Source organism: Plasmodium knowlesi, assembly GCF_000006355.2.
Source record: "Plasmodium knowlesi strain H genome assembly, chromosome: 10".
Taxonomy (NCBI): domain Eukaryota; phylum Apicomplexa; class Aconoidasida; order Haemosporida; family Plasmodiidae; genus Plasmodium; species Plasmodium knowlesi.
Genome location: NC_011911.2, coordinates 1 through 27,767, shown reverse-complemented (window position 1 = coordinate 27,767; position 27,767 = coordinate 1). Strand labels below are relative to the sequence as shown.

At 34.6% G+C, this 27,767-nt stretch overlaps 4 protein-coding genes across 4 annotated transcripts; 3 read left to right on the top strand and 1 right to left on the bottom strand.

Moving 5' to 3' along the window:
• Positions 1-934: 934 nt before the first annotated feature.
• Positions 935-1,922, top strand: PKNH_1000400 (uncharacterized protein; the record flags this gene model as incomplete). Its single annotated transcript, XM_002259454.1, has 2 exons — positions 935-1,003; positions 1,179-1,922. The coding sequence occupies 2 exons, from the start codon at positions 935-937 to the stop codon at positions 1,920-1,922; spliced, it is 813 nt and encodes a 270-aa protein (XP_002259490.1).
• A 2,648-nt stretch (positions 1,923-4,570) lies between these two features.
• On the top strand, positions 4,571-5,107 carry PKNH_1000300 (uncharacterized protein; the record flags this gene model as incomplete). Its single annotated transcript, XM_002259453.1, has 1 exon — positions 4,571-5,107. The coding sequence occupies one exon, from the start codon at positions 4,571-4,573 to the stop codon at positions 5,105-5,107; it is 537 nt and encodes a 178-aa protein (XP_002259489.1).
• A 5,782-nt stretch (positions 5,108-10,889) lies between these two features.
• PKNH_1000200 (SICAvar, type I) lies at positions 10,890-20,296 on the top strand (the record flags this gene model as incomplete). The annotated part of the gene is made up of 10 exons (XM_039114086.1): positions 10,890-10,958; positions 11,119-11,950; positions 12,258-12,364; positions 12,957-13,634; positions 14,761-15,390; positions 15,825-16,436; positions 16,743-17,387; positions 17,969-18,652; positions 18,940-19,587; positions 19,898-20,296. 10 exons carry the CDS (start codon positions 10,890-10,892, stop codon positions 20,294-20,296), a joined length of 5,304 nt encoding a protein of 1,767 aa, XP_038969707.1.
• Positions 20,297-24,021: 3,725 nt separating this feature from the next.
• On the bottom strand, positions 24,022-26,590 carry PKNH_1000100 (SICAvar, type I (fragment); the record flags this gene model as incomplete). The annotated part of the gene is made up of 3 exons (XM_039114085.1): positions 24,022-24,423; positions 24,803-25,471; positions 25,931-26,590. Coding segments are annotated over 3 exons (1,731 nt in total), but the record flags the coding sequence as incomplete, so codon positions are not given.
• Between the last annotated feature and the right edge of the window lie 1,177 nt (positions 26,591-27,767).

The following is a 27,767-nucleotide window of genomic DNA, read 5'->3' as shown; positions in this document are numbered from 1 at the left end:
GCACCTTCTACACCATTTCCCAAAACGAACGGTAAGGGAAAGGAATAGTATAGAGTTGTATATATATGTATTCGTTCATATTTGTGCATGTTTGAGTTGCTTGCATGGGAAATATATTATATCGCTTTGATCTTTCCCCGAGCAGGTGGAAGGGTGGATTAAAAATAATAAGGGATGTGGAGAAAATAAATAATCGGTATAACCACCTTTTCTAATGTATAAAGTACGATACATACATATACATATATACCTATATATATATACATATATATATGTATATATGGGCATATATGTGGACGTATGTATATGTATATATATATATATATATATATGTATATATATGTGGTAGGTGGTGATGGAAACATGTGCGATAAAATAAGTATTATCGGTTGAAATGACAATAATAATGTAATGGAGTGGGGGAATGAGAGTGGGAGTGGAATGATAGAAATGTACATAAAAAAAGAAGGAAAAACTTAATTTCTACCCGTCATTCTATGGTACAAATATCTTCCTTCTTTACCTCCCTTTCTTTTTTTATTTATTTATCTCTTCTTCTTTTTTTTTGTGTAGAATTATATTTTCAGTGACTCCCTTTTTTTTGGAAGACATTCTTTTTTTTTTGGGAGGAATACCTTTATTAGAAAAAAGAACAATTTCCTGGAAAATCTTTTTTTTTGACAAAAAAAACATCTACGGAAAGCTATATTTTAATGAATATTTTTTTTTTTTTTGGGGAGGGATACATTTTTTTTTAACACAAAAAAAAAAAAAAAAAAAAAAAAAAAAATGAAATAATTGTATAATCTACACAAATATAAAAAAAAAAGAATATATCATATTTTCCGAACTTTATTACGATAAGAAAAGAAGGAATAAAAGGAAAGAAAAGAATTAAAAGAAAAAAGAAGAACAACAAGAACAAACAACAAAAATGATATCTCTTAGGAAACTTCCTCTATTCATCTTTGTTGTATACTCCTGGCAATGTTCTGACCACTACGTATGACATGATCTATTGAATTTTAAAAATTCATGTATTTTTTTGTGATTACATTTTATATTCTCTTCATTAAAAATTAAAAAACATTCTTTTCCTTTTTTTTTTTTTTTTCATTCTATCCTAATATTTGTGAACTGTACAAATTTTGAATACACTTTTTTTCTTCCCACATTAGGTAATTACACTTGGTACACTATGGAGTGGCGAGTTAGGAACTAAGCGAAGTGACAACACGACTACGATGCGTATTAGTCGATCATTAATGGGGGAAATGGACATAGGAACACACCAGCAGGACAGGAACGGCTCTTTCCGAAAGGAAAAATTAATGCGCTCTGTGTATGGTAATAATTATCATGGTGGTGGCTATCTTGGTCGTCATCACCCTTATTACGATAATTCCATGGACAGCTTAATAACTAACAGTTCTATGGATAGCACTTCTATGGGCAGTTGCAGTTCTTTATTTACTGGCAATAGCACTTTTACGGACAGTTCCATGAACAACTTAATAACGGACCGTTCCATGGATAGCGTAACTGACCGTTCCATGGAAAGCTTAACTGACAATTCCATGGAAAGTCCATTTGACCGTTGCATGGGCAGTTTAACTGACCGTTCCATGGACAGCATAACTGACAATTCCATGGAAAGTCCATTTGACCGTTCCATAGAAAGTCTCTTTCCCAAAAGGAGAGATTTTCATGGTGATTATCCAACACCGTTCGTAAGAATGAAGCACGGTGGAAGGCGCAGGGGGCAAATACCTGCGTTCAGTGGAAGGACACGTCCCTTCCGAAATAGGAAGGTACATAGGTACCTTCGTGCGATTTTCGAAGTACCTATACTCCTATTTATTAATATTTTTGCATGTTGTTTATTACTCTCCATTCCCATATTATTATTATTAGTATTTTAGTTGGCACTATAAATAATAGACTCATTCGAATAATTAATTATTTGTAATACCAAACGTGGTATATGTAATACGAAACATGGTATATGTAATACGAAACATGGTATATGTAGTACGAAATATGGTATATGTAGTATGAAACATGGTATATGTAATACGGAACATGGTAGATGTAATGATGTAGTATTATGGTGTGCACAGACCACCTTGCGCACAGATGTAGGAGGGAGGGATGGGTAAGTTTGGTAGAAATATGATAAGGTGGGAAAAACTTTTCCGAGAAGCGTCGGAACAGGAGTAAATTGAGAGAAGGGAAAAAAGTGAATAGTCAATTCTGAGCAATTCGCCCTTTTTCCTTTTTTCTCCACGGAATTACATGGGGGGTATGGATGAATGAGTAGGTGTATTAACATATATATAATGTATAATATAGATTCTATGTTAGGGAAGGAGTGATTTCGTCAAAGTAATAGGGGCCTTCTATATATTTCACCTGAAAGTTATTCATAATTTGTGCTGGAGTTCTTTATTCATAATGTGCAAACACAATTAAATGTGCGGACACAGTTAAATGTGAACACAGTTAAATGTGAACACAGTTAAATGTGAACCAGTTAAAATGATAACTCCGTAAAGAAGTGTATGAACAGAGTTTTAGATGAAAACTGCATTAAATGTGCAAACACAATTAAATGGGAACCAGTTAAAATGATAACTACGTAAAAAATGTATTGCACAGTTTTAGATGAAAACTGCGTAAAAAAAAAATATACGAACACAATTAAATGTAAACCATTTAAATGGAAACTAGTTAAAATGATAACTACGTAAAGTGCGAACACCATTTTAAATGATAACTCCGTAAAAAAGTGTTTGAACACCGTTTTAGATGAAAACTGCGTTAAATGTGAACCATTTAAATGGAAACTGCGTAAAAAATGTATTGCACAGTTTTAGATGGTAAACTGCATAAAAGAAAATGTGCGAACACAGTTTTAAATGTGAACACAGTTAAATGTAAACCAGTTAAATGTGAACACAGTTAAAAGTGAACACCATTTTGAATGATAACTCCGTAAAAAATGTATTGCACAGTTTCAGATGAAAAACTGCATTTAATGTGCAAGCACAGTGTTAAATGTGAACCAGGTAAAATGATAACTGCGTAAAATGTGAACAACGTTTTAGATGAAAAACTGCATTAAATGTGCAACCACAATTAAATGTGAAGCAGTTAAAATGAAAAATATGTGAAATGTATTTTACAGTTTTAGATGAAAACTGCATTAAATGTGCGAACGCAGTTTTAAATGTCAACCAATGAAAATGAAAACTTCGTAAAGAAGTGTATGCACAGTTTTAGATGAAAACTGCATGAAAAAAATGTGCGAACACAATTAAATGTGCAAACACAGTTAAATGTGAACCAGTTAAAATGAAAACTTCGTAAAAAAATGTATTGCACAGTTTTAGATGAAAAATTGCATAAAATGTGCAAACACAATTAAATGGAAACCATTTAAATGTGAACTAGTTAAATGTGAACACAGTTTTAAATGTGAACACCATTTTAAATGATAACTCCGTAAAAAAGTGTATGCACAGTTTTAGATGAAAAACTGCATTAAATGTGTGAACACAATTAAGTATGAACCAGTTAAATGTAAACACAATTAAATGTGAACCAGTTAAATGTGAACCAGTTAAATGTGAACCAGTTAAATGTGAACCAGTTAAATGTGAACCAGTTAAGTGTGAACCAGTTAAATGTGAACCAGTTAAATGTCAACCAGTTAAAATGATAACTCCGTAAAAAAGTGTATGCACAGTTTTATGTCGATTGTACAGCGCGTATCGCGCAAACGACACACACCGTGCAGCAGAAAAGTGCAAACGAGATGCGGGACATCTGTTGCTGTTCCGCGAACTGCGACGGTTATTTGGACGTGCGCACAGGGGCAAATTTACACGGAAAAAAAAATGTTGCAGAAAAAAGAAAGACGCGGTAAAGGAAAAAAAATGAATTAGAATAAAAATAAATGGAAAAAATAAAATAAATTGGAAAAAATAAAATAAATTGGAAAAAGTAAAATAAATTGGAAAAAGTAAAATAAATTGGAAAAAGTAAAATAAATTGGAAGAAAAAAATATATATAAATAATAAAAAATAATAATGAATAAAATAAATACATAGGCCAACTCAAAGAAATTCATGTTGCCAAATGGAAAATTAAAAATTTAGCGCACACAATAAAAGAGGATTAGAGGAAAAGAAAAAAGGTGAAATAACCTAATTCAGAAGAAAGAAGAAGAAAAAAAAAAGTTTAAGAATGAATAAAAATTAATAAAAAAAAAAGGAAAAAAAAAAAGGAGGAAAAAAAAGGAGGAAAAGGAATTGTATGAAAAGAAAGAAAGGAAGAAAGAGAAAGGAAGTGTAAGGAAAAAAGAAAAATGAAGGAAGAAAGGGAAGTACTGAAAGAAAAGAAGAGAATGAACGAAAAATACAAAGAAAGGGAGCAATGAAAAAAGGGGGGGGGGGGGAAATGTAACTTGTGCAACTTTCAGAGTACACAGTTATAGCAGGTCGCGATTATTTATATTACTTTCAAATGTTTGTACTACACTCCAATATGTATTCTATCTAATTTTAAATGTATTCCATGAAATGTATTGCGTGCTGTGATCACCTAAATTTGTTCTTCCGTGCTTCTGCTGCATTTGTTCATATGGCTGTCTTACATTTGTTGTTATGGCTGTCCTACATTTGTTCTTATGGCTGTCTTACATTTGTTCTTATGGCTGTCTTGCATTTGTTCTTATGGCTGTCTTACATTTGTTCTTATGGCTGTCTTGCATTTGTTCTTATGGCTGTCTTACATTATTCCGCCTACATCCCCATCCTCTGGGTGAGGGTAGTGGGAATCCCCATATTCTTTGTGCTCAGACTTTACGGCAGGGTCCTCCCTTGTGGAGAAGGTAATGATAGGATCATAGTTATCACTTCTGTTTCTAACGGCTTTAAAGAAAATAAAATAAGTGAAAAGCGTCTATATGCACCTAAAGAGGAGTACTGGAGTTGGAAAGGGTGGGTGCAATGGAGAAACGAACATGAGGGGGGGGTCGCTGTAATTAAAAGGAGGCCTCAGGATGAGAAGAATGTGATCTTAGTGAAGGTAAGGGGGGTTTAGGGAGAAAAGGGGAAAGGGGGTCTACGAAGTGAAGAAAGTGTCTATGGAGGAAGTAAAAGTCTAAGGAACGGAAAGAAAGGGATCTAATGAGGAAAGAAAAGGATCTAAGGTCAAGCAAGTGATCTGGGGGGGAACGAGAATTTAGGAGAAGGGAAGGGACAAAGTAATCCCTTCTTAGAGAAAAGGTAAGGAGAAAGGAAGTGCAAAATAATCTCTTCCTGAGGTAAGGATTAAGGAGGGCAAATAATGTCTTCTTATAGGGGAAAGTAAGGAGAAAGTAAAAAGGGGGGGCAAAATAATCTCTTCTTAGAGGGGAAGGATAAGGAGTAGTAAGGGACATAATAATCTCTTCTTAGAGAACGGTATAGAGTAGTAAGGCAAAATAATATCCCCCTATAGGACGGTAAGGAGTAGTAGGGCAAAATAGCCTCTTCTTAGAGGAAGATAAGGTAAAAAGAAGGAGAGGACAAAATAATCTCTTCTTAGGGAAAGGATAAAGAGTAGTAAGGGACAAAATAATCTTTTCTTAGAGGGGAAGGGTAAGGAGTAGTAAGGGGCAAAATAATTTCTTCTTAGAGGGGAAGGTAAGGAAAAAGTGAAAGGAGGGACAAAATAATCTCGTCTTAGAGGGGAAGGTAAGGAGTAGTGAGGCAAAATATTCTCTTCTTAATGAAAAGTAAGGAATAGTAGGGCAATATAATCTCTTCTTAGAGGGGAAGGTAAGGAGAAAGTAGAAGGGGACAAAATAATCTCTTCTTAGAGGAAAGTAAGGAGAAGGATATAGAGTGGGGCAGAATAATTTCTTTTTAGAGGGGAAGATAAGGAGTAAGGAAGGGAGCAAAATAATTTCTTCTTAGAGGGGAAGGTAAGAAGGGTTCAGGGTTTAGGTAATCTCTTCTTAGAGGAAGGTAAGAAGGGTTCAGGCATTAGTTAATTTCTTCTTAGAAGAAGGAAAAAAAGTAAGAAGGAAGGCAGAATAATTTCTTCTTAGAGGTGACGGTAAAGAGAAGTAAGGGAGCAAAATAATCTCTTCTTAGAGGGAAGGTAAAGAGTAAGGAGTAGTAAGGGGCAAAATAATCTCTTCTTAGAGGAAGGTAAGGAATTTATCTGTTCTTAAGGGAAGAAGAAGGAAGTGCAAAATAATCTCTTCTTATTGGACGGTGAAGTGTAGTAAGGCAAAATAATCTCTTCATAGAGGGGAAGGTAAGGAGTAATAGGGGCAAAATAATCTCCTCTTAGTAGAAGTTAAGGAAAAAGAAAGGGACAAAATAATCTCTTCTTAAGGGAAGGTAAAAAGAAGGTGGGACAAAATAATTTCTTCTTAGAAGGAGGTAAGGAGTAGTGGGGCAAAATTATTTCATCTTAAGGGAAGGTGAGGAATTTATCTGTTCTTAAGGGAAGGGAGGAAGGCAAAATAATCTCTTCTTACAGGAAGGGAGAAGGAAGTTATCTCTTCTTAGAGGAAGTTAAGGAGAAGGAATATAGAAGGGGGACAAAATAATCTATCCTTAGAGGGGAAGGTAAAGAGTAGTAAGGGACAAAATAATCTATTCTTAGAGGAAAGGTAAGGAGTAGTAAGGGCAAAATAATCTCTTCATAGAGAGGAAGATAAGGAGTAGTAAGGGGGCAAAATAATCTCTTCTTAGAGGGGAAGGTAAGGAAGTTATCTGTTCTTAAGGGTAGGGAGTAGTAAGGCAAAATAATCTCCTCCTAAAGAAAAAGGGGGGGGACAAAATAATCTCCTCCTAGTGGATGGTAAAGTGTAGTTGAGGAAAATAATCTCCTCTTAGAGGAAGGAAGGTAAAGAGTAGTAAGGGGACAAAATAATCTCTTCATAGAGAACGGTAAGGAATATAGAGGGGGCAAAATAATCTCCTCTTAAGGTAAGGAGTAGTGAGGCAAAATAATCTCTTCTTAGAGGGGAAGGTAAGGAAAAAAGAAGGGGGACGAAATAATCTCTTCTTAGAGGAAGGTAAGGAGAAAGGAAGGAGACAAAACAATCTCCTCTTAATGAAAAAGAAAGGGGCAAAATAATCTCTTCTTACAGGAAGAAAGGTAAGAAGGTGTAAGGCAAAATAATTTACTCCTAAGGGAAGGTAAGGAGAAGGATATAGAGTGGGACAAAATAATCTCCTCTTAGAGGGGAAGGTAAGGAGTAGTAAGGGGGCAAAATAATCTCCTCTTAGAGGGGGAAGGTAAGGAGTAGTAAGGGCAAAATAATCTCTTCTCAAAGGAAGGTAAGGATTAAGGAGTAGTAGGGTCAAAATAATCTCTTCTTAGAGGGGAAGGTAAAAAGTAGTAAGGGGCAAAATAATTCTTCTTCTTAGAGGGGAAGGTAAGGAGAAAGAAAGGAAGGGAGCAAAATAATTTCTTCTTAGAGGAAGGAAGGAAAATATAGAAGGGGAAAAATAATCTCTTTTCAAGGTAAGGAGAAAGGGGGGAAGTCAAAATAATCTCCTCTTAGAGGAAGGAAGGTAAGGAGAAGGATATAGAGGGAGGCAAAATAATCACTTCTTAGAAAGAGGTAAGGAGTAAGGAAGGGACAAAATAATCTCTTCTTAAGGTAAGGAGAAGGAGTAGTGAGACAAAATAATCTCTTCCTACAGGAAGGTAAGGAGAAAGGAGTAGGGGCAAAATAATCTCCTCTTACAGGAAGGTAAGGTGTTGTAAGGCAAAATAATCTCTTCTTAGAGGAAAGTAAGGAGAAGGATATAGAGTGGGGCAGAATAATTTCTTCTTAGAGAAAAGGTAAGAAGAAGGATATAGAGTGGGGCAGAATAATTTCTTCTTAGAGAAAAAGAAGGGGGCAAAATAATTTCTTCTTAGAGGGGAAGGTAAGGAGTAGTAAGGTAAAGTAATCTCTTCTTAGAGGGGAAGGTAAGGTGTAGTAAGGGACAAAATTATATCTTCCTATAGGTAGGAAGTAGTAAGGTGGCAAAATAATCTCTTCTTAGAGGAAGGAAGGTAAAAGGAGTAAGGGGCCAAATAATCTCTTCTTAGAGGAAGGTAAGGAGAAAAATAAAAGGGTAAAAATAATCCTTCCTTAAGGGAAGGTAAGGAGCAGTAGGGCAAAATAATCTCTTCTTAGAGGGAGGTAAGTAGGGTTCGGGGTTTAGGTAATCTCTTCTTAGAACAAGGAAGAAAGAAAATAAAAGGAGGGGAGGTAAAATAATCTCATTTTAGAGGAAGGTAAGGAAAAAAGAAGGGGACAAAATAATTTCTTCTTAAAGGAAGGTAAGGAGGGTTCAGGGTTTAGTTAATTTCTTCTTAGAGGAAGGGAGAAAGGAAATAAAAAGGGGGGAAGGCAAAATAATCTCTTCTTAGAGGGGAAGGTAGGAAGGGTTCAGGGTTTAGGTAATCTCTTCTTAGAGGGGGAAGGTAAGAAGGGTTCAGGGTTTAGGTAATCTCTTCTTAGAGGGGAAGGTAAGGAGAAAGGAAGGAAGGTGGCAAAATAATCTCTTCTTAGTGGAAGGAAGGGAATAAATAAAAGGGGAGGGACAAAATAATCTCTTCTTAGAGGGGAAGGTAAGGAAGAAAAAAGGAGGGGACAAAATAATCTCTTCTTCTTAGAGGGGAAGGTAAGGAGAAGGATATAGAGTGGGGCAAAATAATTCTTCTTCTTAGAGGGGAAGGATAAGGAGTAGTAAGGGACAAAATAATCTCTTCTTACAGGAAGGTAAAAAGTAGTAAGGGGCAAAATAATCTCTTCTTACAGGGGAAGGAAGGTAAGGAGTAGTGAGGACAAAATAATCTCTTCTTAGAGGGGAAGTTAAGGAGAAAGGGAAGGAAGTGCAAAATAATCTCTTCTTAGAGGTGAAGGTAAGGAGAAAGAAGGGTGCAGAATAATCGCTTTGTAGAGGGAGGTAAGGAAAAAAGAAAGGGACAAAGTGATCTCTTCTTAGAGAACGGTAAGTAGTAGTAACGGCAAAATAATATCTTCTTAGAGGGGAAGGATAAGGAGTAGTAAGGGGCAAAATAATCTCTTCTTATAGGGAGGTAAGAAGGGTTCAGGTTTCAGGTAATCTCTTCTTAGAAGGGAAGGTAAGGAGAAAGAAGTAGTGAGGCCAAATAATCTTTTCTTAGAGGAAGGTAAGGAATAAAGAAGGGAGGGACAAAATAATCTCTTCTTAAGGGAAGGAGTAGTAGGGCAAAATAATCTCTTTTTAGAGGAAGGAAGAAAATAAAAAGGAGGAAGGCAGAATAATCCCTTTTTAGGGTAAAGGTAAGGAGTAGTAGGTCAAAATAATTTCTTCTTAGAAGAAGGTAAGGAAAAAGAAGGGGGACAAAATAATCTCATCTTAGAGGAAGGTAAGGAGGGTTCAGGGTTTAGGTAATTTCTTCTTAGAGGAAGGATAAGGAAAAAGTGAAAGGAGGACAAAATAATCTCTTCTTAGATGAAGGAAAAGGAGGAAGTAATCTATTTTTAGAGGAAGGAAAGAAGGGCAAAATAATCTCTTCTTAAGGGAAGGAGTAGTAACGGCAAAATAATATCTTCGTAGAGAACGGTAAGGAATATAGGAGGGGGGCAAAATAATCTATTCTTAGTGGGAAAGGTAAAGAGTAGTAGTGAGGCAAAATAATCTCTTCTTAAGGGAAGGGAGAAAAGCAAAATAATCTCCTCCTAAAGAAAAAGAAGGGGACAAAATAATCTCTTCTTAGAGCACAGTAAAGAGTAGTGGGGTAAAATAATCTCATCTCAGAGGGGAAGGTAAGGAGAAGAAAATAGAAGGTGGGGGAGTAAAATAATCTCTTCTTAAAGGACGGTAAGGAGTAGTAAGGCAAAATAATCTCCTCTTAAGGGAAGGAGAGGAATATAGAAGGGGGACAAAATAATATCTTCCTATAGGTAAGGAGTAGTAGGGCAAAATAATCTTTTCTTAGAGGGGAAGAAGAAAAAGAACGAAATAAAGAAAAGAAGAAAAGAAGAAAGGAATAGAACAGAAGAAAGGAACGGGATAGAAAAGAAAAGAAAGGAACGAAATAAAGAAAAGAGGAAAGGAACGGAATAGAAAAGGAAAGAAAGGAACGAAATAGAAAAGAAAAGAAAGGAACGAAATAGAAAAGAAAGGAAAGGAACGGAATAGAGGAGGAACGAAATAGAGAAGGAAGGAAATAGAACAGAAGAAAGGAACGGAATATAGAAAAGAAAAGAAAGGAACGGAACGGAATAGAAAAGAAGAAAAGAAAAGAAGTAAAAGAAGAAGAAGAAAAAGAACGAAATAGAAAAGAAGAGAAGAACGAAATAAAGAAAGAAAAGAAGAAAAAGAACGAAATAAAGAAAAGAAAAGAAAGGAACGGAACGAAATAGAAAAGAAGAGAAGAACGAAATAAAGAAAGAAAAGAAGAAAAAGAACGAAATAAAGAAAAGAAAAGAAAGGAACGAAATAAAGAAAAGAAAAGAAAGGAACGGAATAAAGAAAAGAAGAAAGGAACGGAATAAAGAAAAGAAGAAAGGAACGAAATAAAGAAAAGAAGAAAAGAAGAAAGGAACGGAAAAAAATAAAGGTAGTAGAAGAAGAAAAGGAACGAAATAGAACGAATAGAAAAGAACCAATAGAGAAGAAAAGAACGAATTAAAGAAGGAACAAAATAAAGGAAAGAAGAAAAGAAGAAAAGAAAAGGAAGAAACACATACACACAGACAGACAGACGGAGAAAGGAGATATATAATATATCACATTTTAAAGAAAACACAAAAAAAGAAAAATTAAAAAATTAAAAAATTTTGAAGATTATAAACATACATACATATGTATATATATACTAGGAACAAATCATAAACATGGCTGGGAAATTCGCAGGAGTATTGGCAGAATGGTACAAGAGTACGGGGAAAAATGGCGATGCCTATGTAAGTAATTATAATTTCTTTTCCAAAATGGAAAAATTAAATATTTCGATATATATATATGTATATATATGTAGATGTGTATATATATATATGTACGTATAGATGTATATATATATATTTTTCTTTCTTTTTTTTTTTTTTTTTTTCTTTCTGTGTGCAGGTGAAATTGGAGAAAGAAATGAAGGATACGTTTGAAGAATTGGGTAATTACTTGAAAGGGGCGAGCGATCCAACAGGAGTGGCAGCCGCATGTTCGAGGGTACCCGAAAGGTACTGGGTCTATACAGGAAGGAGCCAGGACAAATTACTTTGCAAGGCTCTACTGAGAGTAGTATATTGGATGAATGGATTAGATGAGTGGGCCCGCAGCAGGAGTGATGGGGCAAATGAAAAGGAACTAAAGGAATATTTAAGGTGTATAATAGGACACGCAGCTATGATAAGACTTCTAAGTAATAAATGTCAAGTGGTGGATATTGTACAAGCAGTTCAGAAGGCTCAGGCAAATGTAGCAGGGATCATTGATAAAGAAAATCTTAATAAAAAGTGCGGATGGGTTACATTAGAACATATGAAATTCAGTTCAAAATTTTTGGGCAAAACCTTGGTAGAATGGGTAAACGAACAAAACAGGGCACAGGGATGGTCAAGTACGTACATTAATTGGACAATGTGCCCGAAGAAGGGGACATGGGATCATGGAAAAATAGAGGAAGAAAAAGATAAAAGTAAGGGAATTCTGGATTTGGTAAAGGAGAAGAAGGCCAGGGAATTACACGAAAAAGTTTATCAGCAGGGGAGTTCAACGTCGCCTGGAAGTCCAGCGTCTGCCGTTGATCCGACGTCCCCTGTTGGTCCGACGTCTCCCCACGGAAGTCCAACTGCATCGGAAGACATATTAGAACAATTCCTGCAGAACGCAGAATCGTGTAAAGCAGAAGAAAAAGATAACATGCAGAACTGTCTAAGGAAAAAACTGGACTTAACAATAGGTAAGGGATAAACATCATGGGGGGAAACATCATGGGGGGAACATCATGGGGGGAACATCATGGGAGGAAACATCATGGGGGGAAACATCATGGGGGGGAACATCATGGTGACAGGGGGGTAGGGTAGGGTAGGGAATTAGAGGAGTAGGGGGAACAACATGAGGGGTTAGGGGAGTAGGGGAAATGGGGGTAGTGGCGGTGGTGGTGGTGATCCACCACCACCGTCCCCCCAATCCTATTTGGGCATGACACTTGTTACACATATATATAAAATTCCTCTGAAATCACAAATTTTCTCCACTCTCAGGTAAACCATGTGGTGACAGCAGTAGTAATTTCTGTAGTCGTGTGGATTGCATATTGAAGAAGAAGAAGGAAATGAATGACAGTTCTACAGGGAAGACGGTAACAGAGGTAAGAGGGGGCGATATACTATTACACACACATGTACATATACAATTACACACATATACATATGTATATACATATATATATACATGTACATATACATATACACATATAAATATATGTATATACATATACATGTACATATATATACATATACCTATACATACGTACATATATATATATATATATATATATATATATATATATATACGTATATACATACATATATACATATACATACATACATATATACATATATGCATATACATACATACATACATACATACATACATACATACATACGTACATACATACATACATACATACATACATACATACATACATACATACATACATACATACATACATACATACATACATACATACATACATACATACATACATACATACGTACATACATACATACATACATACATACATACATACATACATACATACATACATACATACATACATACATACATACATACATACATACATGCATACATACATACATACATACATCTATATGCATATACATATACATGTAGATATGTGTATACATATATATATATATATATATATATTTTACTTGTAGAATAAAGTGCGGGAGGAAATAAAAACGGAAGTCACCTCATTCGACAGCGCCCTGTCTAACAATGCGGCAAGGGACAACGATATAGACACTCTGTGCAAGGACGTTAAATGTACCAACGACGGTAATGAAGAGCACTGTGTGAGGAAGGAAACATGCAAACTTATTGTTAAAGCACTAAAGGACATACATCAAATCAAGAAAGAAGACGGATCCCGTTCTGATGGGGACAGAGAGAATGACCGAATATTTAAATCTACCATTCACTGTATGGCGCTTAATGCCCTTATACACAAATTGAAGAAAGAGGCGGAAGAAGGTGGTTATGGTTGTGCCGTCGAAGACGGCATAGAGAAGGCCTTTAAGGTGGCAGATGATAATCGCAGTGTGTGGTGTAAGGAGAAAGTTAAGGGGAGTGGTAATGAGAAGGGTTCCTGTGAGTCATGCGGGAAGGACAATCAGTGCGTCAGTACTGAAGTGGGGGGAATTAAGCCCAGGGATGTAGTGTTGGGTATGTTAAACAACGACACCACCCCCAACATACAACCAACATTAGAGGGATTACATAGTCAAGCCACTTTATGTGATCGTCTACACTGTGCTATAAACCAATGGAAGACAACAACAACAGCAGCAGGAACAAGAACAACAACAAAAGCAGGAACAGGACAAATCAACGACGTAAGGAAACAAATGTACTTGTGTACATATACATGTACATACATACATACATACATACATACATATACATATATACACATGCATACGTATGTACATATATACATAGACATGTACATATATACATAGACATGTACATATATACATATATACATACATATATACACATATATATGTATACATATATATATATATATACGTATGTATGTATACACAGACATGTACATATATACATATACACATATACATGTACATACGGATGTACATATATACATAGACATGTACATATATACATATATGTGTATATATATACATATACATGTGCATACGCATGTAGACACACATGCATATATGTATACATATATGTATATACGTATATATACTTACATATATATACGTATGTACATATATACATGTAAATAGACATGTACATATACATACATAAACACATATATATATATATATATATATATATATATATACATATGTACATACGTACATGCATACATAGACATATGCACATATACATCCATGTACATATATGCACATGCATACGTATGTACATATATACATGTACATATACTTACACATACGTACATCCATGTATATGTACATATATACACATACATATGTACATGTATGTACATATCCACATATGTATACACACATACCTATATACATACAGGCATATACATACATGTATAATCACATACATATGTATACACACATACCTATATACATACAGGCATATACATACATGTATAATCACATACATATGTATACACATATGTATAATCACATACACATGTAAACGCATATATGTATAATCACATACATGCACATATACACATATACATATACGTGCATACATATATATATGGACATATGTACACCCATATACACTTACATATATACATATGTACTTATGTACATATACATATACGTATACATATGTATGTATACACATATGTGTATACACATACATGCACATATAGACATATGCATATACGTACGCATACGTAGATACATATGTATGTATACGTATGTATACATACATATGTATATGTATGCATATGCATTTATGCATATGCATATATATATATATATATATATATTACAACTTATATAGGAAGAATTTTGGAAAGAGCATGGCCCCATGAGGACATTGTGGGAAGAATTGGCAGAGAAAATGAAGGCAACTAATGGAACAGGGAATGGAGAATGTGACTCATTTGAAACTGAAGCTGAGAAGTGGGCATGCAAGTATTTGCATGCCGGCTTCAAACAACTGTACGAGGGAACTTCGTCAGCAGGAGCTGGTAACGATGGAGTTCTAGACAACCCATCGTTTAGACAAACGATGGGTTGTTTCTTACTTCACGCCTATGCAAATGAAATGAAAAGGAAGGCAACTTGTAATATTGAAAAAGGGATAAGCACAGCTTTCACAACTGCTGGTAGTGGTAAGGGTGGTACTGCTTGCAATGGTGGTGCCAGTGGCAAGGGACCTTGTGTCCCTTGCCAATGGCAAGAAAACATCCTTAACACTTGCACAATTAAAACAAATGGCAGCGCCCCGGGCGCTGGCCCAGATTCGAATGTAGAGAACAAATTAAAGACCATCGTCAATGACCAGGACTCCAAAATAGAAGAAATGCTAACTAAAATAAATGAAAGGACTTCTTTATGTGACCATATGAAATGTATAGCAACCCATTTAAGTTCCTCTACCGGACAACAACACTCAAATACAACTGCGGTAAGTAGAGTACATCTGCTGTAAGTAGAATTGGGCGGGAAAAACAACTCTACATATGTACATATATATATATACACATACATCTATGTATATAATGTACGTATATTTATATACGTATATGAATATACATGTGTATGTATGTACTCATACATATATACATATATATGTATATATATATGTACGTACGTATGTACATATATATATACACATACATCTATGTATATATGTACACATGTATATGTCTACATGTATATATATATATGTTCATGCATATATCTACATATACATATACATGTATGTACATATGTATACATATGTATGTATACATATGTATGTATATACATATGTATATATGCATATGCATTTATGCATATGCATATATATATATATATATATATATATATATATATATATAAATCTACCACCTTATACAGGACAACTTCTGGAAGGATGATGTTAAGAACTTGTGGAAAGAATTGGTAGAGGAAATGAGGAAGAATGGAACAAATGGGCAAGCTGAATGTAATGGATTCGATAATCCATCTGCGACAGTGGCATGCAATTATTTGCATGTCGCCTTCAAGAAATTAAAGGAACTTTCAAAGTCCATAAAGACTGACGGCACTAAGTACCCAATCCTGCATAAAGACCCATCATTTGCACAAACGATGGGTTGTTTCTTACTTCATTCCTATGCAAAACATATGCAGAAGGAGTCCATTTGTGATATTGAAAAAGGGATAAAACAGGCATTCAAAGCATGGGAACCAAATAATACTGGTAATTGCACGGGCAATAGCCCGTGCATTGAATGTAAATGGGAGGGTAAGGACTATGACACTTGCCAAATTAAAACAAATGGAGGCACTGGCACCACAGTCCAGACGGCAGTAAAGGAGAAATTGGAAGAAATTGTCCATAAAGACAAGGACCCCAACATTAAGACAATGCTAAATAAAATAAATAAAATGAAGACTTTATGTGATGGTTTAAAATGTATAGCATCCCACTTAAATTCCACAAACACACAAACGAAGCAGAGTGCGGTAAGTAGAGTGGGGGGGGGGGAGGGGGAGAAAGGAAAAAAAAATGTACATATGTACATATGTACATACATATACATAGATTTATAGATGTATATACATGTATATATGTATATATGTATATATGTACATATATGTGTATATGTATGTACTTACATATACATGTATACATGTAGATGTATATACATGTATATATGTACATATATGTGTATATGTATGTACTTACATGTACATATACATATGTATATGTATATATGCATATGCATTTATGTATATGCATATATATATATATTTTACTCCACTTTGTAGAGCATATTTTGGACGGAAGGCGGCGAAGTGGGACAACTGTGGGAAGAACTATCCAACGCCATGAAAACAAATGGGGGTAATAACAAAAGTGGAAATGTATGTACTGAAATGGATGATGGCACCACTGGCACTGGTGGCAGTAGAACTGCCACCAACCCAGAAAGGAAGGCATGCAATTATTTGCATGCCGGTCTAAAGGCATTGTACAATGGTCCGACGACGACGGCGACGAAGTCGTCGTCGTCGACGACTCCATTGTTGGACAACCCACTGTTAAGACAAACAGTGGGTTGCTTATTACTTCACGCTTATGCAAAACAAATGCAAGGTAAATCCCAATGTGTTATCACTTCCGGTTTAAAGAAGGCATTTCAAAATAATAATACTTCATGCACGAACGATAGTTCGTGCATTAAATGTGAATGGGAAGACACCGACTATGACAACTGCCAAATTACCACAAATGACAAAACTGAGATTGCAAAAACCAAAGTTCAAGACATGGTGAAGGGCGGCACAACTCTAACTACCACCATGGAAGAAGTAAACAAAACAGAGTCCTTATGTGATAAATTCCAATGTGCCGCATCCAATTGGTTCAAAAACCACAGTAACGTTAATAGTGGTACTACTAAGAACACTTCGGTAAGTATTACTACCAACATACCACAACACTGAGGGGTAGAAGGAATAAAAAAAGAAAAAATTCAGATTCCGGGTTTAGGAGTAAAGATTTTATGGGTATTAGTATACGGTTGTAGGGGTGTCGCAATAAAGTTTCAAGGGTGTTCGAATAAGGTTGTAGGGGTGTAGGAGGAAGGTTGTAGGGGTATTGGAAAAAGGTTTCAGGGGTGCTAGAATAAGGTTTTAGGGGTATTACAATAAAGTTTGAGGGTATAGGAAGGAGTTCTAAGGGTATTGGAGTAAGGTTCCGGGGTTAGCTTTAGCTACTTTAGGGGGGGGAAAGGAAAAACTCCTCGCAGACAGGGACCGGATACTACAAACTAACCGGCTGGTATAAACCGGATACTACACTAACCGGATACTACACCAACCGGATACTATACACCAACCGGATACTGTACACCAACCGGATACTATACTAACCGGATATTGCACTAACCGGATACTACACCAACCGGATACTATACTAACCGGATATTGCACTAACCGGATACTACATAACCTACTACCTACATATATAACTTTTTTTTTTTTTCTTACAGTGTAACTTTTGGGATGGCGCAGTTAGGACAACATTGCAAGCGATGTTCAAGCACATCGATGAAAAAGGAAAGACCGAAACTAATGCTGCATGCAATGACTTTGGTGATGGTAATCCTGATAGTGTTGAAAGAAAAGCATGTAATCATATCACAGCAGGTTTAGAACACATTAACACACTTAGTGGTAGTGGTGGTAATGATAATGACCAACTGCTCGCTCGAGCAGTTGGTTGTATTGCTCTTAACATGTACGCAGATAAAATAATTAACGAATCGAAAGAGAAATGTCCCATTCATGATACAAAAATAATAGAAATGTTTAATGAATGGAATAGAATTAATAATTATTCGTGTTTGGACTCTGGTGGTAGTGGTAATGGTAATAATAATTGTTTCGTTTGCCAAAGGCAATGGGAAGACTTTAAGATTTGCGAACTAAGTGTTTCCAACACTTTGATTAATACAACATCAACAAATGGAACTTGCTCTTCTAACAACACCAACAGAAAAGAAGTCCAAACTGAATTAAACAATCTCTTCGAAGACAAAAATACCATCAAAATGAGCGAAACATTATCCACCATAAATAAAATGGACGACAATTTCTGTACTCAACTCCAATGCGCAGCAAAACAGTACCATACCAAAACATTAAAGAAGAGTGGGACAGAACCTGTATCTTGGGTAAGGATGGACAACTACGTATACATATACATACATATATGTATCTGTATATATATATATGCATATGTATGTATATGTATATATGTATATATATGTATATGTATATGTATATGTATATGTATATATGTATATGTATATATGTATATATATGTATACATATGTGCATATGTATGTATATGTATATATGTATATATATATGTATGTATACACATATGTGTATACATATGTGTATACATACATATATATTCTTTTTTCCTTTTCCTTTCTTCTTCTTTTTTTATGATCAGGAAAACATCAAAAGTGACGCCACGGAGGAATTAACTGCACTTTTAAAAGATATGAACGACCCTACAAAGCAGTCGGCTGCTGAACAGTACTGCAGTGACAAAGACGCTAAATGGGATGCTTTAGGCCATAAAAAAAGCAAAACAAATAAAGCAGCTTGTTTGCTTTTCGCTGCAGGATTAAAGCACATTTATAACCAAAAGAAGGGCCAAAGGAATGGCCCATCGTTTGGACAAACGATGGGTTGTTTATTTCTTAAAGAATATGCAAAACAATTAAAAAAAATGGCAGAAGAGAAGAGAAAAGGAAATAGTTGGGTACATCCTCTTTGTGACATAGAGGATGGTATAAATCACGCTTTTGAAAAAAGTGAGAACATTATGAAAGAAACATCTCCATGCAACAAGAATGTTCCTAATTCTTGTTTTGTGTGCACACAAAACGGAAGTTATGATGATTGTAAAATTGGCAATGACAAAGTAGGAAGTAAAGTTAATAAATTATTCAAAGATCCGACGAAACAAACCCATATGCAACAAACATTAGAGAATACAGTCTGTCCCATCCTTCTTACGGATCTCCTTACCCCTTTTCTTCCTTTGGCTCCTGTCTCTATTGGTCTTTCTGCTATGGCTTATTACCTTTGGAAGGTAAGATTAAAAAATTAATAAAAAAAAAAAAAAATTTTAACAGTTAAAAGAATAAAAAAAGGAATAAAAAATAAAATTTTTTTTAATAGTTAAAAGGAAAAAAAAATTTTTTTAATGGTTAAAAGGAAAAAAAAAAATTTTTTTTAACGGTTAAAAGGAAAAGAAAATTTTTTTTAATGTTTAAAAGGAGAAAAAAAAATTTTTTTAATGGTTTAAAAAAATAAAATTAAATGTGTAAAAATAATATTTCACAATCTTCTTAGCAAAAATATCCTCTCATTTTTTTTTTTTTTTTTTTTTTTTTTTGTAGTATTTTGGTCCTCTTGGTAAAGGAGGACCACGTTTCAGAAGATCTCCTGCTGAAATTCCTGGTCCATCAATACAGGACCATGTTCTCGGTCATGTGGATGAAGGTGCTGCACATGAATATCGTTTAGTGAAGGAACGAAAACCTCGTTCTGCTCCAACGAGAACGAAACGTTCTGGTCGCGTGAATCGTCGCACGATTATTGAAATTCATTTTGAAGTGTTGGACGAATGTCAAAAAGGGGACACACAATTGAACCAGAAGGATTTTCTGGAACTTTTGGTTCAAGAGTTCATGGGATCGGAATTTATGGAAGAAGAACAGGTTCCTAAGGAAGAGGTTCTTATGGAACCTGTTCCTATGGAACTTGTTCCAAATTTAGGTTCCGGGTTTATGGTTTAAGGTTCAGTGTTCATGCTGTAGGGTTTATGATCTCAGGTTCACGGTTCAGGGTTTAGGTTTTAGGGTTGACGGTTTAGTTTTTATGGTTTTAGCGTTTAGGTTCAGGGTTTAGGGTTTAGGGTTTAGGGTTCAGGGTTTAGGGTTCAGGGTTTAGGGTTTAACATGAAGGATATTGGTTTCACACCTTTTGTCCTTTTTTTTTATTTTTTTTTTTTCCTTTTTTTTATTTTTTTTATTTTTTTTATTTTTTTCATTTTTTTCCTTTTTATTTGTTCTTGAAAAAAAAAAAAAAAAAAAAAAAAAAAAAAAAACATTCTTTTTTTTTTTTTTAAGAACACACATTCTTTTTTTTCCTTTTTTTTGCGAAAAAAAAAAAAAAAAGAAAGATTCTTTCTTCCACATTTTAATCTCACTTTGTAACTTTTTTTTTTTTTTAGTGAAGATAAAAAAAATGTTTATTGAATTTTTTTTTTTTTTTATTCCTTTTTTGAAAGTTGCCCCCAATAGGTGTTATATCTTGTTCTCGTAAAAAAAATGTATGGAACATCCGCGCGCTAACACTATATTACGGTTTCCGTGAAAAAAAAGTGTGGAAGAACGATAAAAATTTTCATAATTAGAACTTTATAAAAAAAAAAAATAAAATAAAATAAAATAAAATATAAAAAAAAAAAAAATCAAATAATGAGAAAAAAAAAAAAAAATGGTATATTGTATTCATAATATTTTTCGTGTATAAAAAAAATATAATGGTTCCATATAATCATAAAAACCGTGTCTATACCATAATCATTATAAGATGTTACTGAAACAATTACACAAGTGTGATGATATTCATGCTAAAAAATTACATACACACAAAAAAAAAAAAAAAAAAAAGAGAAATTCATGATTTAATTTTTTACAATGGGAGATTTTTTTTATTTCGCATGAAATAAGGGTTGAATTTTTTCTTTCCGGACCTTCTTAACGTTACACATATGAGATGAATAAATTTTCTTCGGTACAACTTGAACCCTGAACCCTAAAAACCTGAAAAACGAACAGTAAACCCTGAACCCTAAACCTATACTCTACAAACATTAAACCTGAACCCTGATCCTAACTTTACATTAACCTTAAAACCTGATGCTACTTCGACCTTAACCCTAAACCCTAATAATACATTCACTGTCACCCTAAACCCTAATAATACATTCACTGTCACCCTAAACCCTAATCATACATTCACTGTCACCCTAAACCCTAATCATACATTCACTGTCACCCTAAACCCTAATCATACATTCACCTTTACCCTAAACCCTAATCATACATTCACTGTCACCCTAAACCCTAATCATACATTCACCTTCACCCTAAACCCTAATCATACATTCACTGTCACCCTAAACCCTAATCATACATTCATTTTCACCCTAAACCCTAATCATACATTCACCTTCACCCTAAAACTGTGAACCCTAAACCCTAAACCTATACACTACAAACATTAACCCTAAACAATGATGCTACATTACCCTTAACCCGGAACCCACTTTACTTTTAACCTAGAACCCACTTTACTTTTAACCTAGAACCCACTTTACTTTTAACCTAGAACCCACTTTACTTTTAACCTAGAACCCACTTTACTTTTAACCTGGAACCCACTTTACTTTTAACCTCGAACCCACTTTACTTTTAACCTGGAACCCACTTTACTTTTAACCTGGAACCCACTTTACTTTTAACCTGGAACCCACTTTACTTTTAACCTAGAACCCACTTTACTTTTAACCTAGAACCCACTTTACTTTTAACCTAGAACCCACTTTACTTTTAACCTGGAACCAACTTTACACTTAGCCCGGAACCCACTTTTATCCTAAACCCTGAACCCACTTTTATCCTAAACCCTGAACCCACTTTTATCCTAAACCCTGAACCCACTTTTACCTTTAACCCGGAACCCACTTTTACCTTTAACCCGGAACCCACTTTTACCTTTAACCCGGAACCCATTTTTACCCTTAACCCGGAACCCATTTTTACCCTTAACCCGGAACCCACTTTTATTTTTTACCCGGAACCCACTTTTACCCTTAACCAGGAACCAACTTTTACCCTTAACCCGGAACCCACTTTTACCCTTAACCCGGAACCCACTTTTACCCTTAACCCGGAACCAACTTTTACCCTTAACCCGGAACCCACTTTTACCTTTAACCCGGAACCCATTTTACCCTTAACCCGGAACCCATTTTACCCTTAACCCGGAACCCACTTTTACCCTTAACCCGGAACCTACTTTTATCCTTAACCCGGAACCTACTTTTATCCTTAAACCGGAACTTACCTTATCCTGAACGCGGAACCCACTTTTATCCTTAACCCGGAACCTACTTTTATCCTTAACCCGGAACCTACTTTTATCCTTAACCCGGAACCTACTTTTATCCTTAACCCGGAACCCACCTTTACCTTTAACCCGGAACCCACTTTTATCCTTAACACGGAACACACTTTACCTTTAACCCGGAACCAACTTCACCTTTAACCTGGAACTAACTTTACCCTTAACCCGGAACCCACTTTTATCCTTAACCCGGAACCAACTTTTACCCTTAACCCGGAACCCACTTTTATCCTTTACCCGGAAACCTACGTCATCCTTAACCCGGAACCAACTTTTACCCTTAACCCGAAACCAACTTTTACCCTTAACCCGAAACCAACTTTACTTTTAACCCGGAACCTACTTTACTTTTAACCCGGAACCTACTTTACTCTTAACCCGGAACCAACCATACTTTTAAACGGGAACCCACCTTAACCCTTAACCGGGAACCCACTTTACCCTTAACTCGTAACCTACGTCATCCTTAAGCCGGAACCCACTTTTACCCTTAACCCCGAAAGCACTGAACCTTGCCATTTCCGAATATTCCAGTTATTCAGTATACATCTCTGGTGTAAAGTGTATGTGAACTCTGATAAAGTTGTTTCTGCCAACACGTATGTAAACACAATTTTTCCCCGCGTCGGATAAGTGTGTGTTTTTCCTTTATATTTTGCGACCTTTTCCAACTGTAATATATTTCATCATCCACCGTCCTTTTTTCTTTTTTTTTTTTTTTTTTCTATGTGTTCGCGGACCGGACACATCACATTATGGGCGAACGTTTATTGTCCTGCTTTCCGCAAAAAAAAATAAAAAAAAGAAAAAAAAAAAAGAAAAAATATTTTTCGCAAACGGAAAAAAAAAAAAAAAATATTTTTCGCAAACAGAAAAAGAAAAAATAAGAAATATTTTTCGCAAGCGAAAAAAAAAAAAAAAAAGTTTGTTCTTAAAAAAAAAAGAGGAATGTTTTTTTTTTTTTTTTTTCAATAAACAAAAGGTGTTCTTTCAACAAAGAAAAAAAAAAAGAAAATTTTTTTGCAAACAAAATAAGAAATAAATGTGGAAGAAAGAATCTTCTTTTTTTTCTTTTTTTTTTTTTCAAGAAAATATAAAAAGGAAAAAAAGGAAAAAAAAAAAAGGACAAAAAGGGGTATGAAACCAATATCCTTCATCTTAAACAATAAACCCTAAACTGTGAACACTAAACTCTAAACGCTGAAACCATAAAATCTGAACCGTCAAACCTAAACCCTAAACTGTGAACCTTAAAACGGAACCATTAACACTAAACCCTAAACCCCGAACCATGAAACCATAAACCCTACAGCATGAACACTGAACCTTAAACCAGTAACCCGGAACCTAAACTTGGAACACGTTGCATGGGAACCCCTTCCATAAGAACCTCTTCCTTAGGAACCCGTTCTTCTTCTTCCATAAATTCCGATCCCATGAACTCTTGAACCAAAAGTTCCAGAAAATCCTTCTGGTTCACTTGTGTGTCCCCTTTTTGACATTCGTCCAACACTTCAAAATGAATTTCAATAATCGTTCGACGATTCGCGCGACCAGAACGTTTCGTTCTTGTTGGAGCAGAACGAGGTTTTCGTTCCTTCACCAATTGATATTCATGTGAACTATCTTGTTGCACATGATCGAGAACTTGGTCCTGTACTGATGGACCAGGAATTTCAGTAGGAGATCTTCTGAAACGTGCTCCTCCTTTACCAAGAGGACCAAAATACTACAAAAAAAAAAAAAAGAATGAGAGGATATTTTTGTTATGAAGATTGTGAAATGTTCTTTTTACACATTTATTTTATTTCACTTCATTTAATTTTTTTTAACCATAAAATTTTTTTTTTTTTTCTTTTAACCATTAAAAAAATTTTTTTTTTTCCTTTTAACCATTAAAAAAAAATTTTTTTTTCCCTTTTAACCATTAAAAAAATTTTTTTTTTCCTTTTAACCATTAAAAAAAATTTTTTTTTCCTTTTAACCATTAAAAAAATTTTTTTTTTCCTTTTAACCATTAAAAAAATTTTTTTTTTCCTTTTAATAATTAATTTTGTCCATTAAAATTTTTTTTTTTTTTCATTAATTTTTTTCTTTTTTTATCTTACCTTCCAAAGGTAATAAGCCATAGCAGAAAGGCCAATGGAGACAGGAGCCAAAGGAAGAAAAGGGGTAAGGAGATCCGTAAGAAGGATGGGACAGACTGTATTCTCTAATGTTTTTTCCATTAAGTCGCTCTTCTCTTGGAGTAGTGGTTCCACTTTTTCCTCTATTTTGTCATTTTGGCTGTTGCCAATGGGGCAATCATCATAATCTTGGTCAATTTTGCATACAAAACAAGAAATACCATTAGGACCCTGTTTACATTCAGTTAATACATTCCTCATAATTTCACCACTTTTACCAGAAGCATATGTTATACCATCCTTTATACTACAAAGAGGATGTACCCAACTCTGTCCTTTTTTTTTCGTTTCTGCCATTGTTTGCAATTGTTTTGCATATTCTTTAAGAAATAAACAACCCATCGTTTGTTCAAACGATGGGCCCTTAAACTGGCCATTCTTTTGGCCGTTGGGACGGCCATAAATGTGCTTTAACCCTGCAGCAAAGAGCAAACAAGCTGCTTTATTTGTATGTTTTCCTTTATGGCCATATCTATACCAATTAGCGTCTTTGTCACTGCAGTATTGTTCAACTTCTTTTTGCTTATCTCCCTGCAACATATCTCCCAGAAGTTCTTTTAATTCCGTCCCGATTTCAGTCTTCAGGGCATCCTAAACATAGAACAAAAGAAAAAAAGAAATAAAAAAAAATATATATGTATATGTATACACATATGTATACACATATGTGTATACATATACATATACATATATACATATATATATACATACATATATACATATATATACATACATATATACATATATATACATACATATATATATATACAGATATACATATATACATATATATACATACATATATATATTTACAGATATACATATATACATATACATATACGTACATACATATAAATATTCATATACATATATATGTACATATATATAAATATATACATATACATATATATACATATATACATATATATACATACATATACATGTACTTATACATGTATACATATATACATACATATACATATATACATATATATATACATATATACATAAATGTATATATGTAGTTGTTATTAATATGGGTTCCCTTACCCAAGTCACTGTTCCACTTGAGTCTTTTTTTTTATTTTTTCCGTACTGTTTGATAGCACATTGGACTTGAGTACAGAAAGTTTCGATTTTATTTATTTTCTCTAGTGTTTTTTCCTTGTTAGGGGTGTTGTTGGAGCTGGTTGCGTCTTCCTTGTTGAGGAGTTCGGTCATTTTATTCTTTACATTGTCAGAGCCAATTTGGCATTTGTCAAAAGTTTTTTCTCTTTTGCAAACAAAACAAGAATTAGTAGCACTACCAGTTGGGCATGAATTTCCTCCATTCCCCATAATGTTACTACTTTTACTAAAAGCGTGTTGTATTGCCTGATCCAATTTTTTATTATCTAGGGGACATTGATCTGTTGATTTGTCTATTAATTGATCAGCATAAAGATTAAGTGCTGCGCACATCATAGTTTGTTTAAGTGGTATCTCATAGTCTTGGTTGTTGTTCTTGTCTTTAATATCAGAAATGTGTTTTAAACCTAAAGCAAAAAGCTTACAAGCTTTTTTCTTAGCAGTTTTTTCTCCGTCGGTATCGTCTGGCGACGAACCGATGTCGTCCTTACAGTGTTGGGCAACGTCTTCCCAATTCCCATCATTCGTAATTTCTTTTAGGAGTTCCTTTAATTCGTCTCTAACGACAGTGTTTATGTCATCCTGATCATAAAAGAAGAAAGGAAATAAAAAAAAATATATATGTATATGTATACACATATGTATACACATATGTGTATACATATATATATACATATATACATATATATATATACATATATGTGTACATATATATACATATATACATATATACATATATGCATATATACGTATATGGATGTATTAATAATTCTTCCTTTTTTACACAACCGTTTATTTTTCTTTTTTTTCTCTCTGTGTGTGTGTTAGTATGTTGGTTATGTTAGTATGTTGGTTATGTTAGTATGTTGGTTATGTTAGTATGTTGGTTATGTTAGTATGTTGGTTGTATGTTGGTTGTGTTAGTATGTTGGTTGTGTTAGTATGTTCGGTTGTGTTAGTACGTTGGTTATGTTAGTATGTTGGTTGTGTTAGTATGTGTTGGTTGTGTTAGTATGTTGGTTGTATGCTGGTTATGTTAGTATGTTGGTTATGTTAGTATGTGTTGGTTGTGTTAGTATGTTGGTTATGTTAGTATGTTGGTTGTGTTAGTATGTTGTGTTGTGTTAGTATGTTGGTTATGTTAGTATGTGTTGGTTGTGTTAGTATGTTGGTTATGTTAGTATGTTGGTTGTGTTAGTATGTTGGTTATGTCACTATGTTGGTTGTTTGTTGGTTGTATGTTGGTTGTATGTTGGTTGTATGTTGGTTGTATGTTGGTTGTATGTTGGTTGTATGTTGGTTGTATGTTGGTTGTATGTTGGTTGTGTCAGTACGTTGGTTATGTTAGTAGGTTGGTTGTGTTAGTAGGTTGGTTATGTTAGTATGTTGGTTATGTTAGTATGTTAGTTGTGTTGGTTATGTTAGTAGGTTGGTTGTGTTGGTTATGTTAGTATGTTGGTTGTATGTTAGTATGTTGGTTGTGTTAGTATGTTGTGTTGTGTTGGTGGTATGTTGGTTATGTTAGTATGTTGGCTGTGTTGGTTGTGTTGGTTATGTTGCTGTATGTTGATTGTGTCAGTATGTTGGTTGTGTTAGTATGTTCGGTTGTGTTAGTACGTTGGTTATGTTAGTATGTTGGTTGTGTTAGTATGTGTTGGTTGTGTTAGTATGTTGGTTGTATGCTGGTTATGTTAGTATGTTGGTTATGTTAGTATGTGTTGGTTGTGTTAGTATGTTGGTTATGTTAGTATGTTGGTTG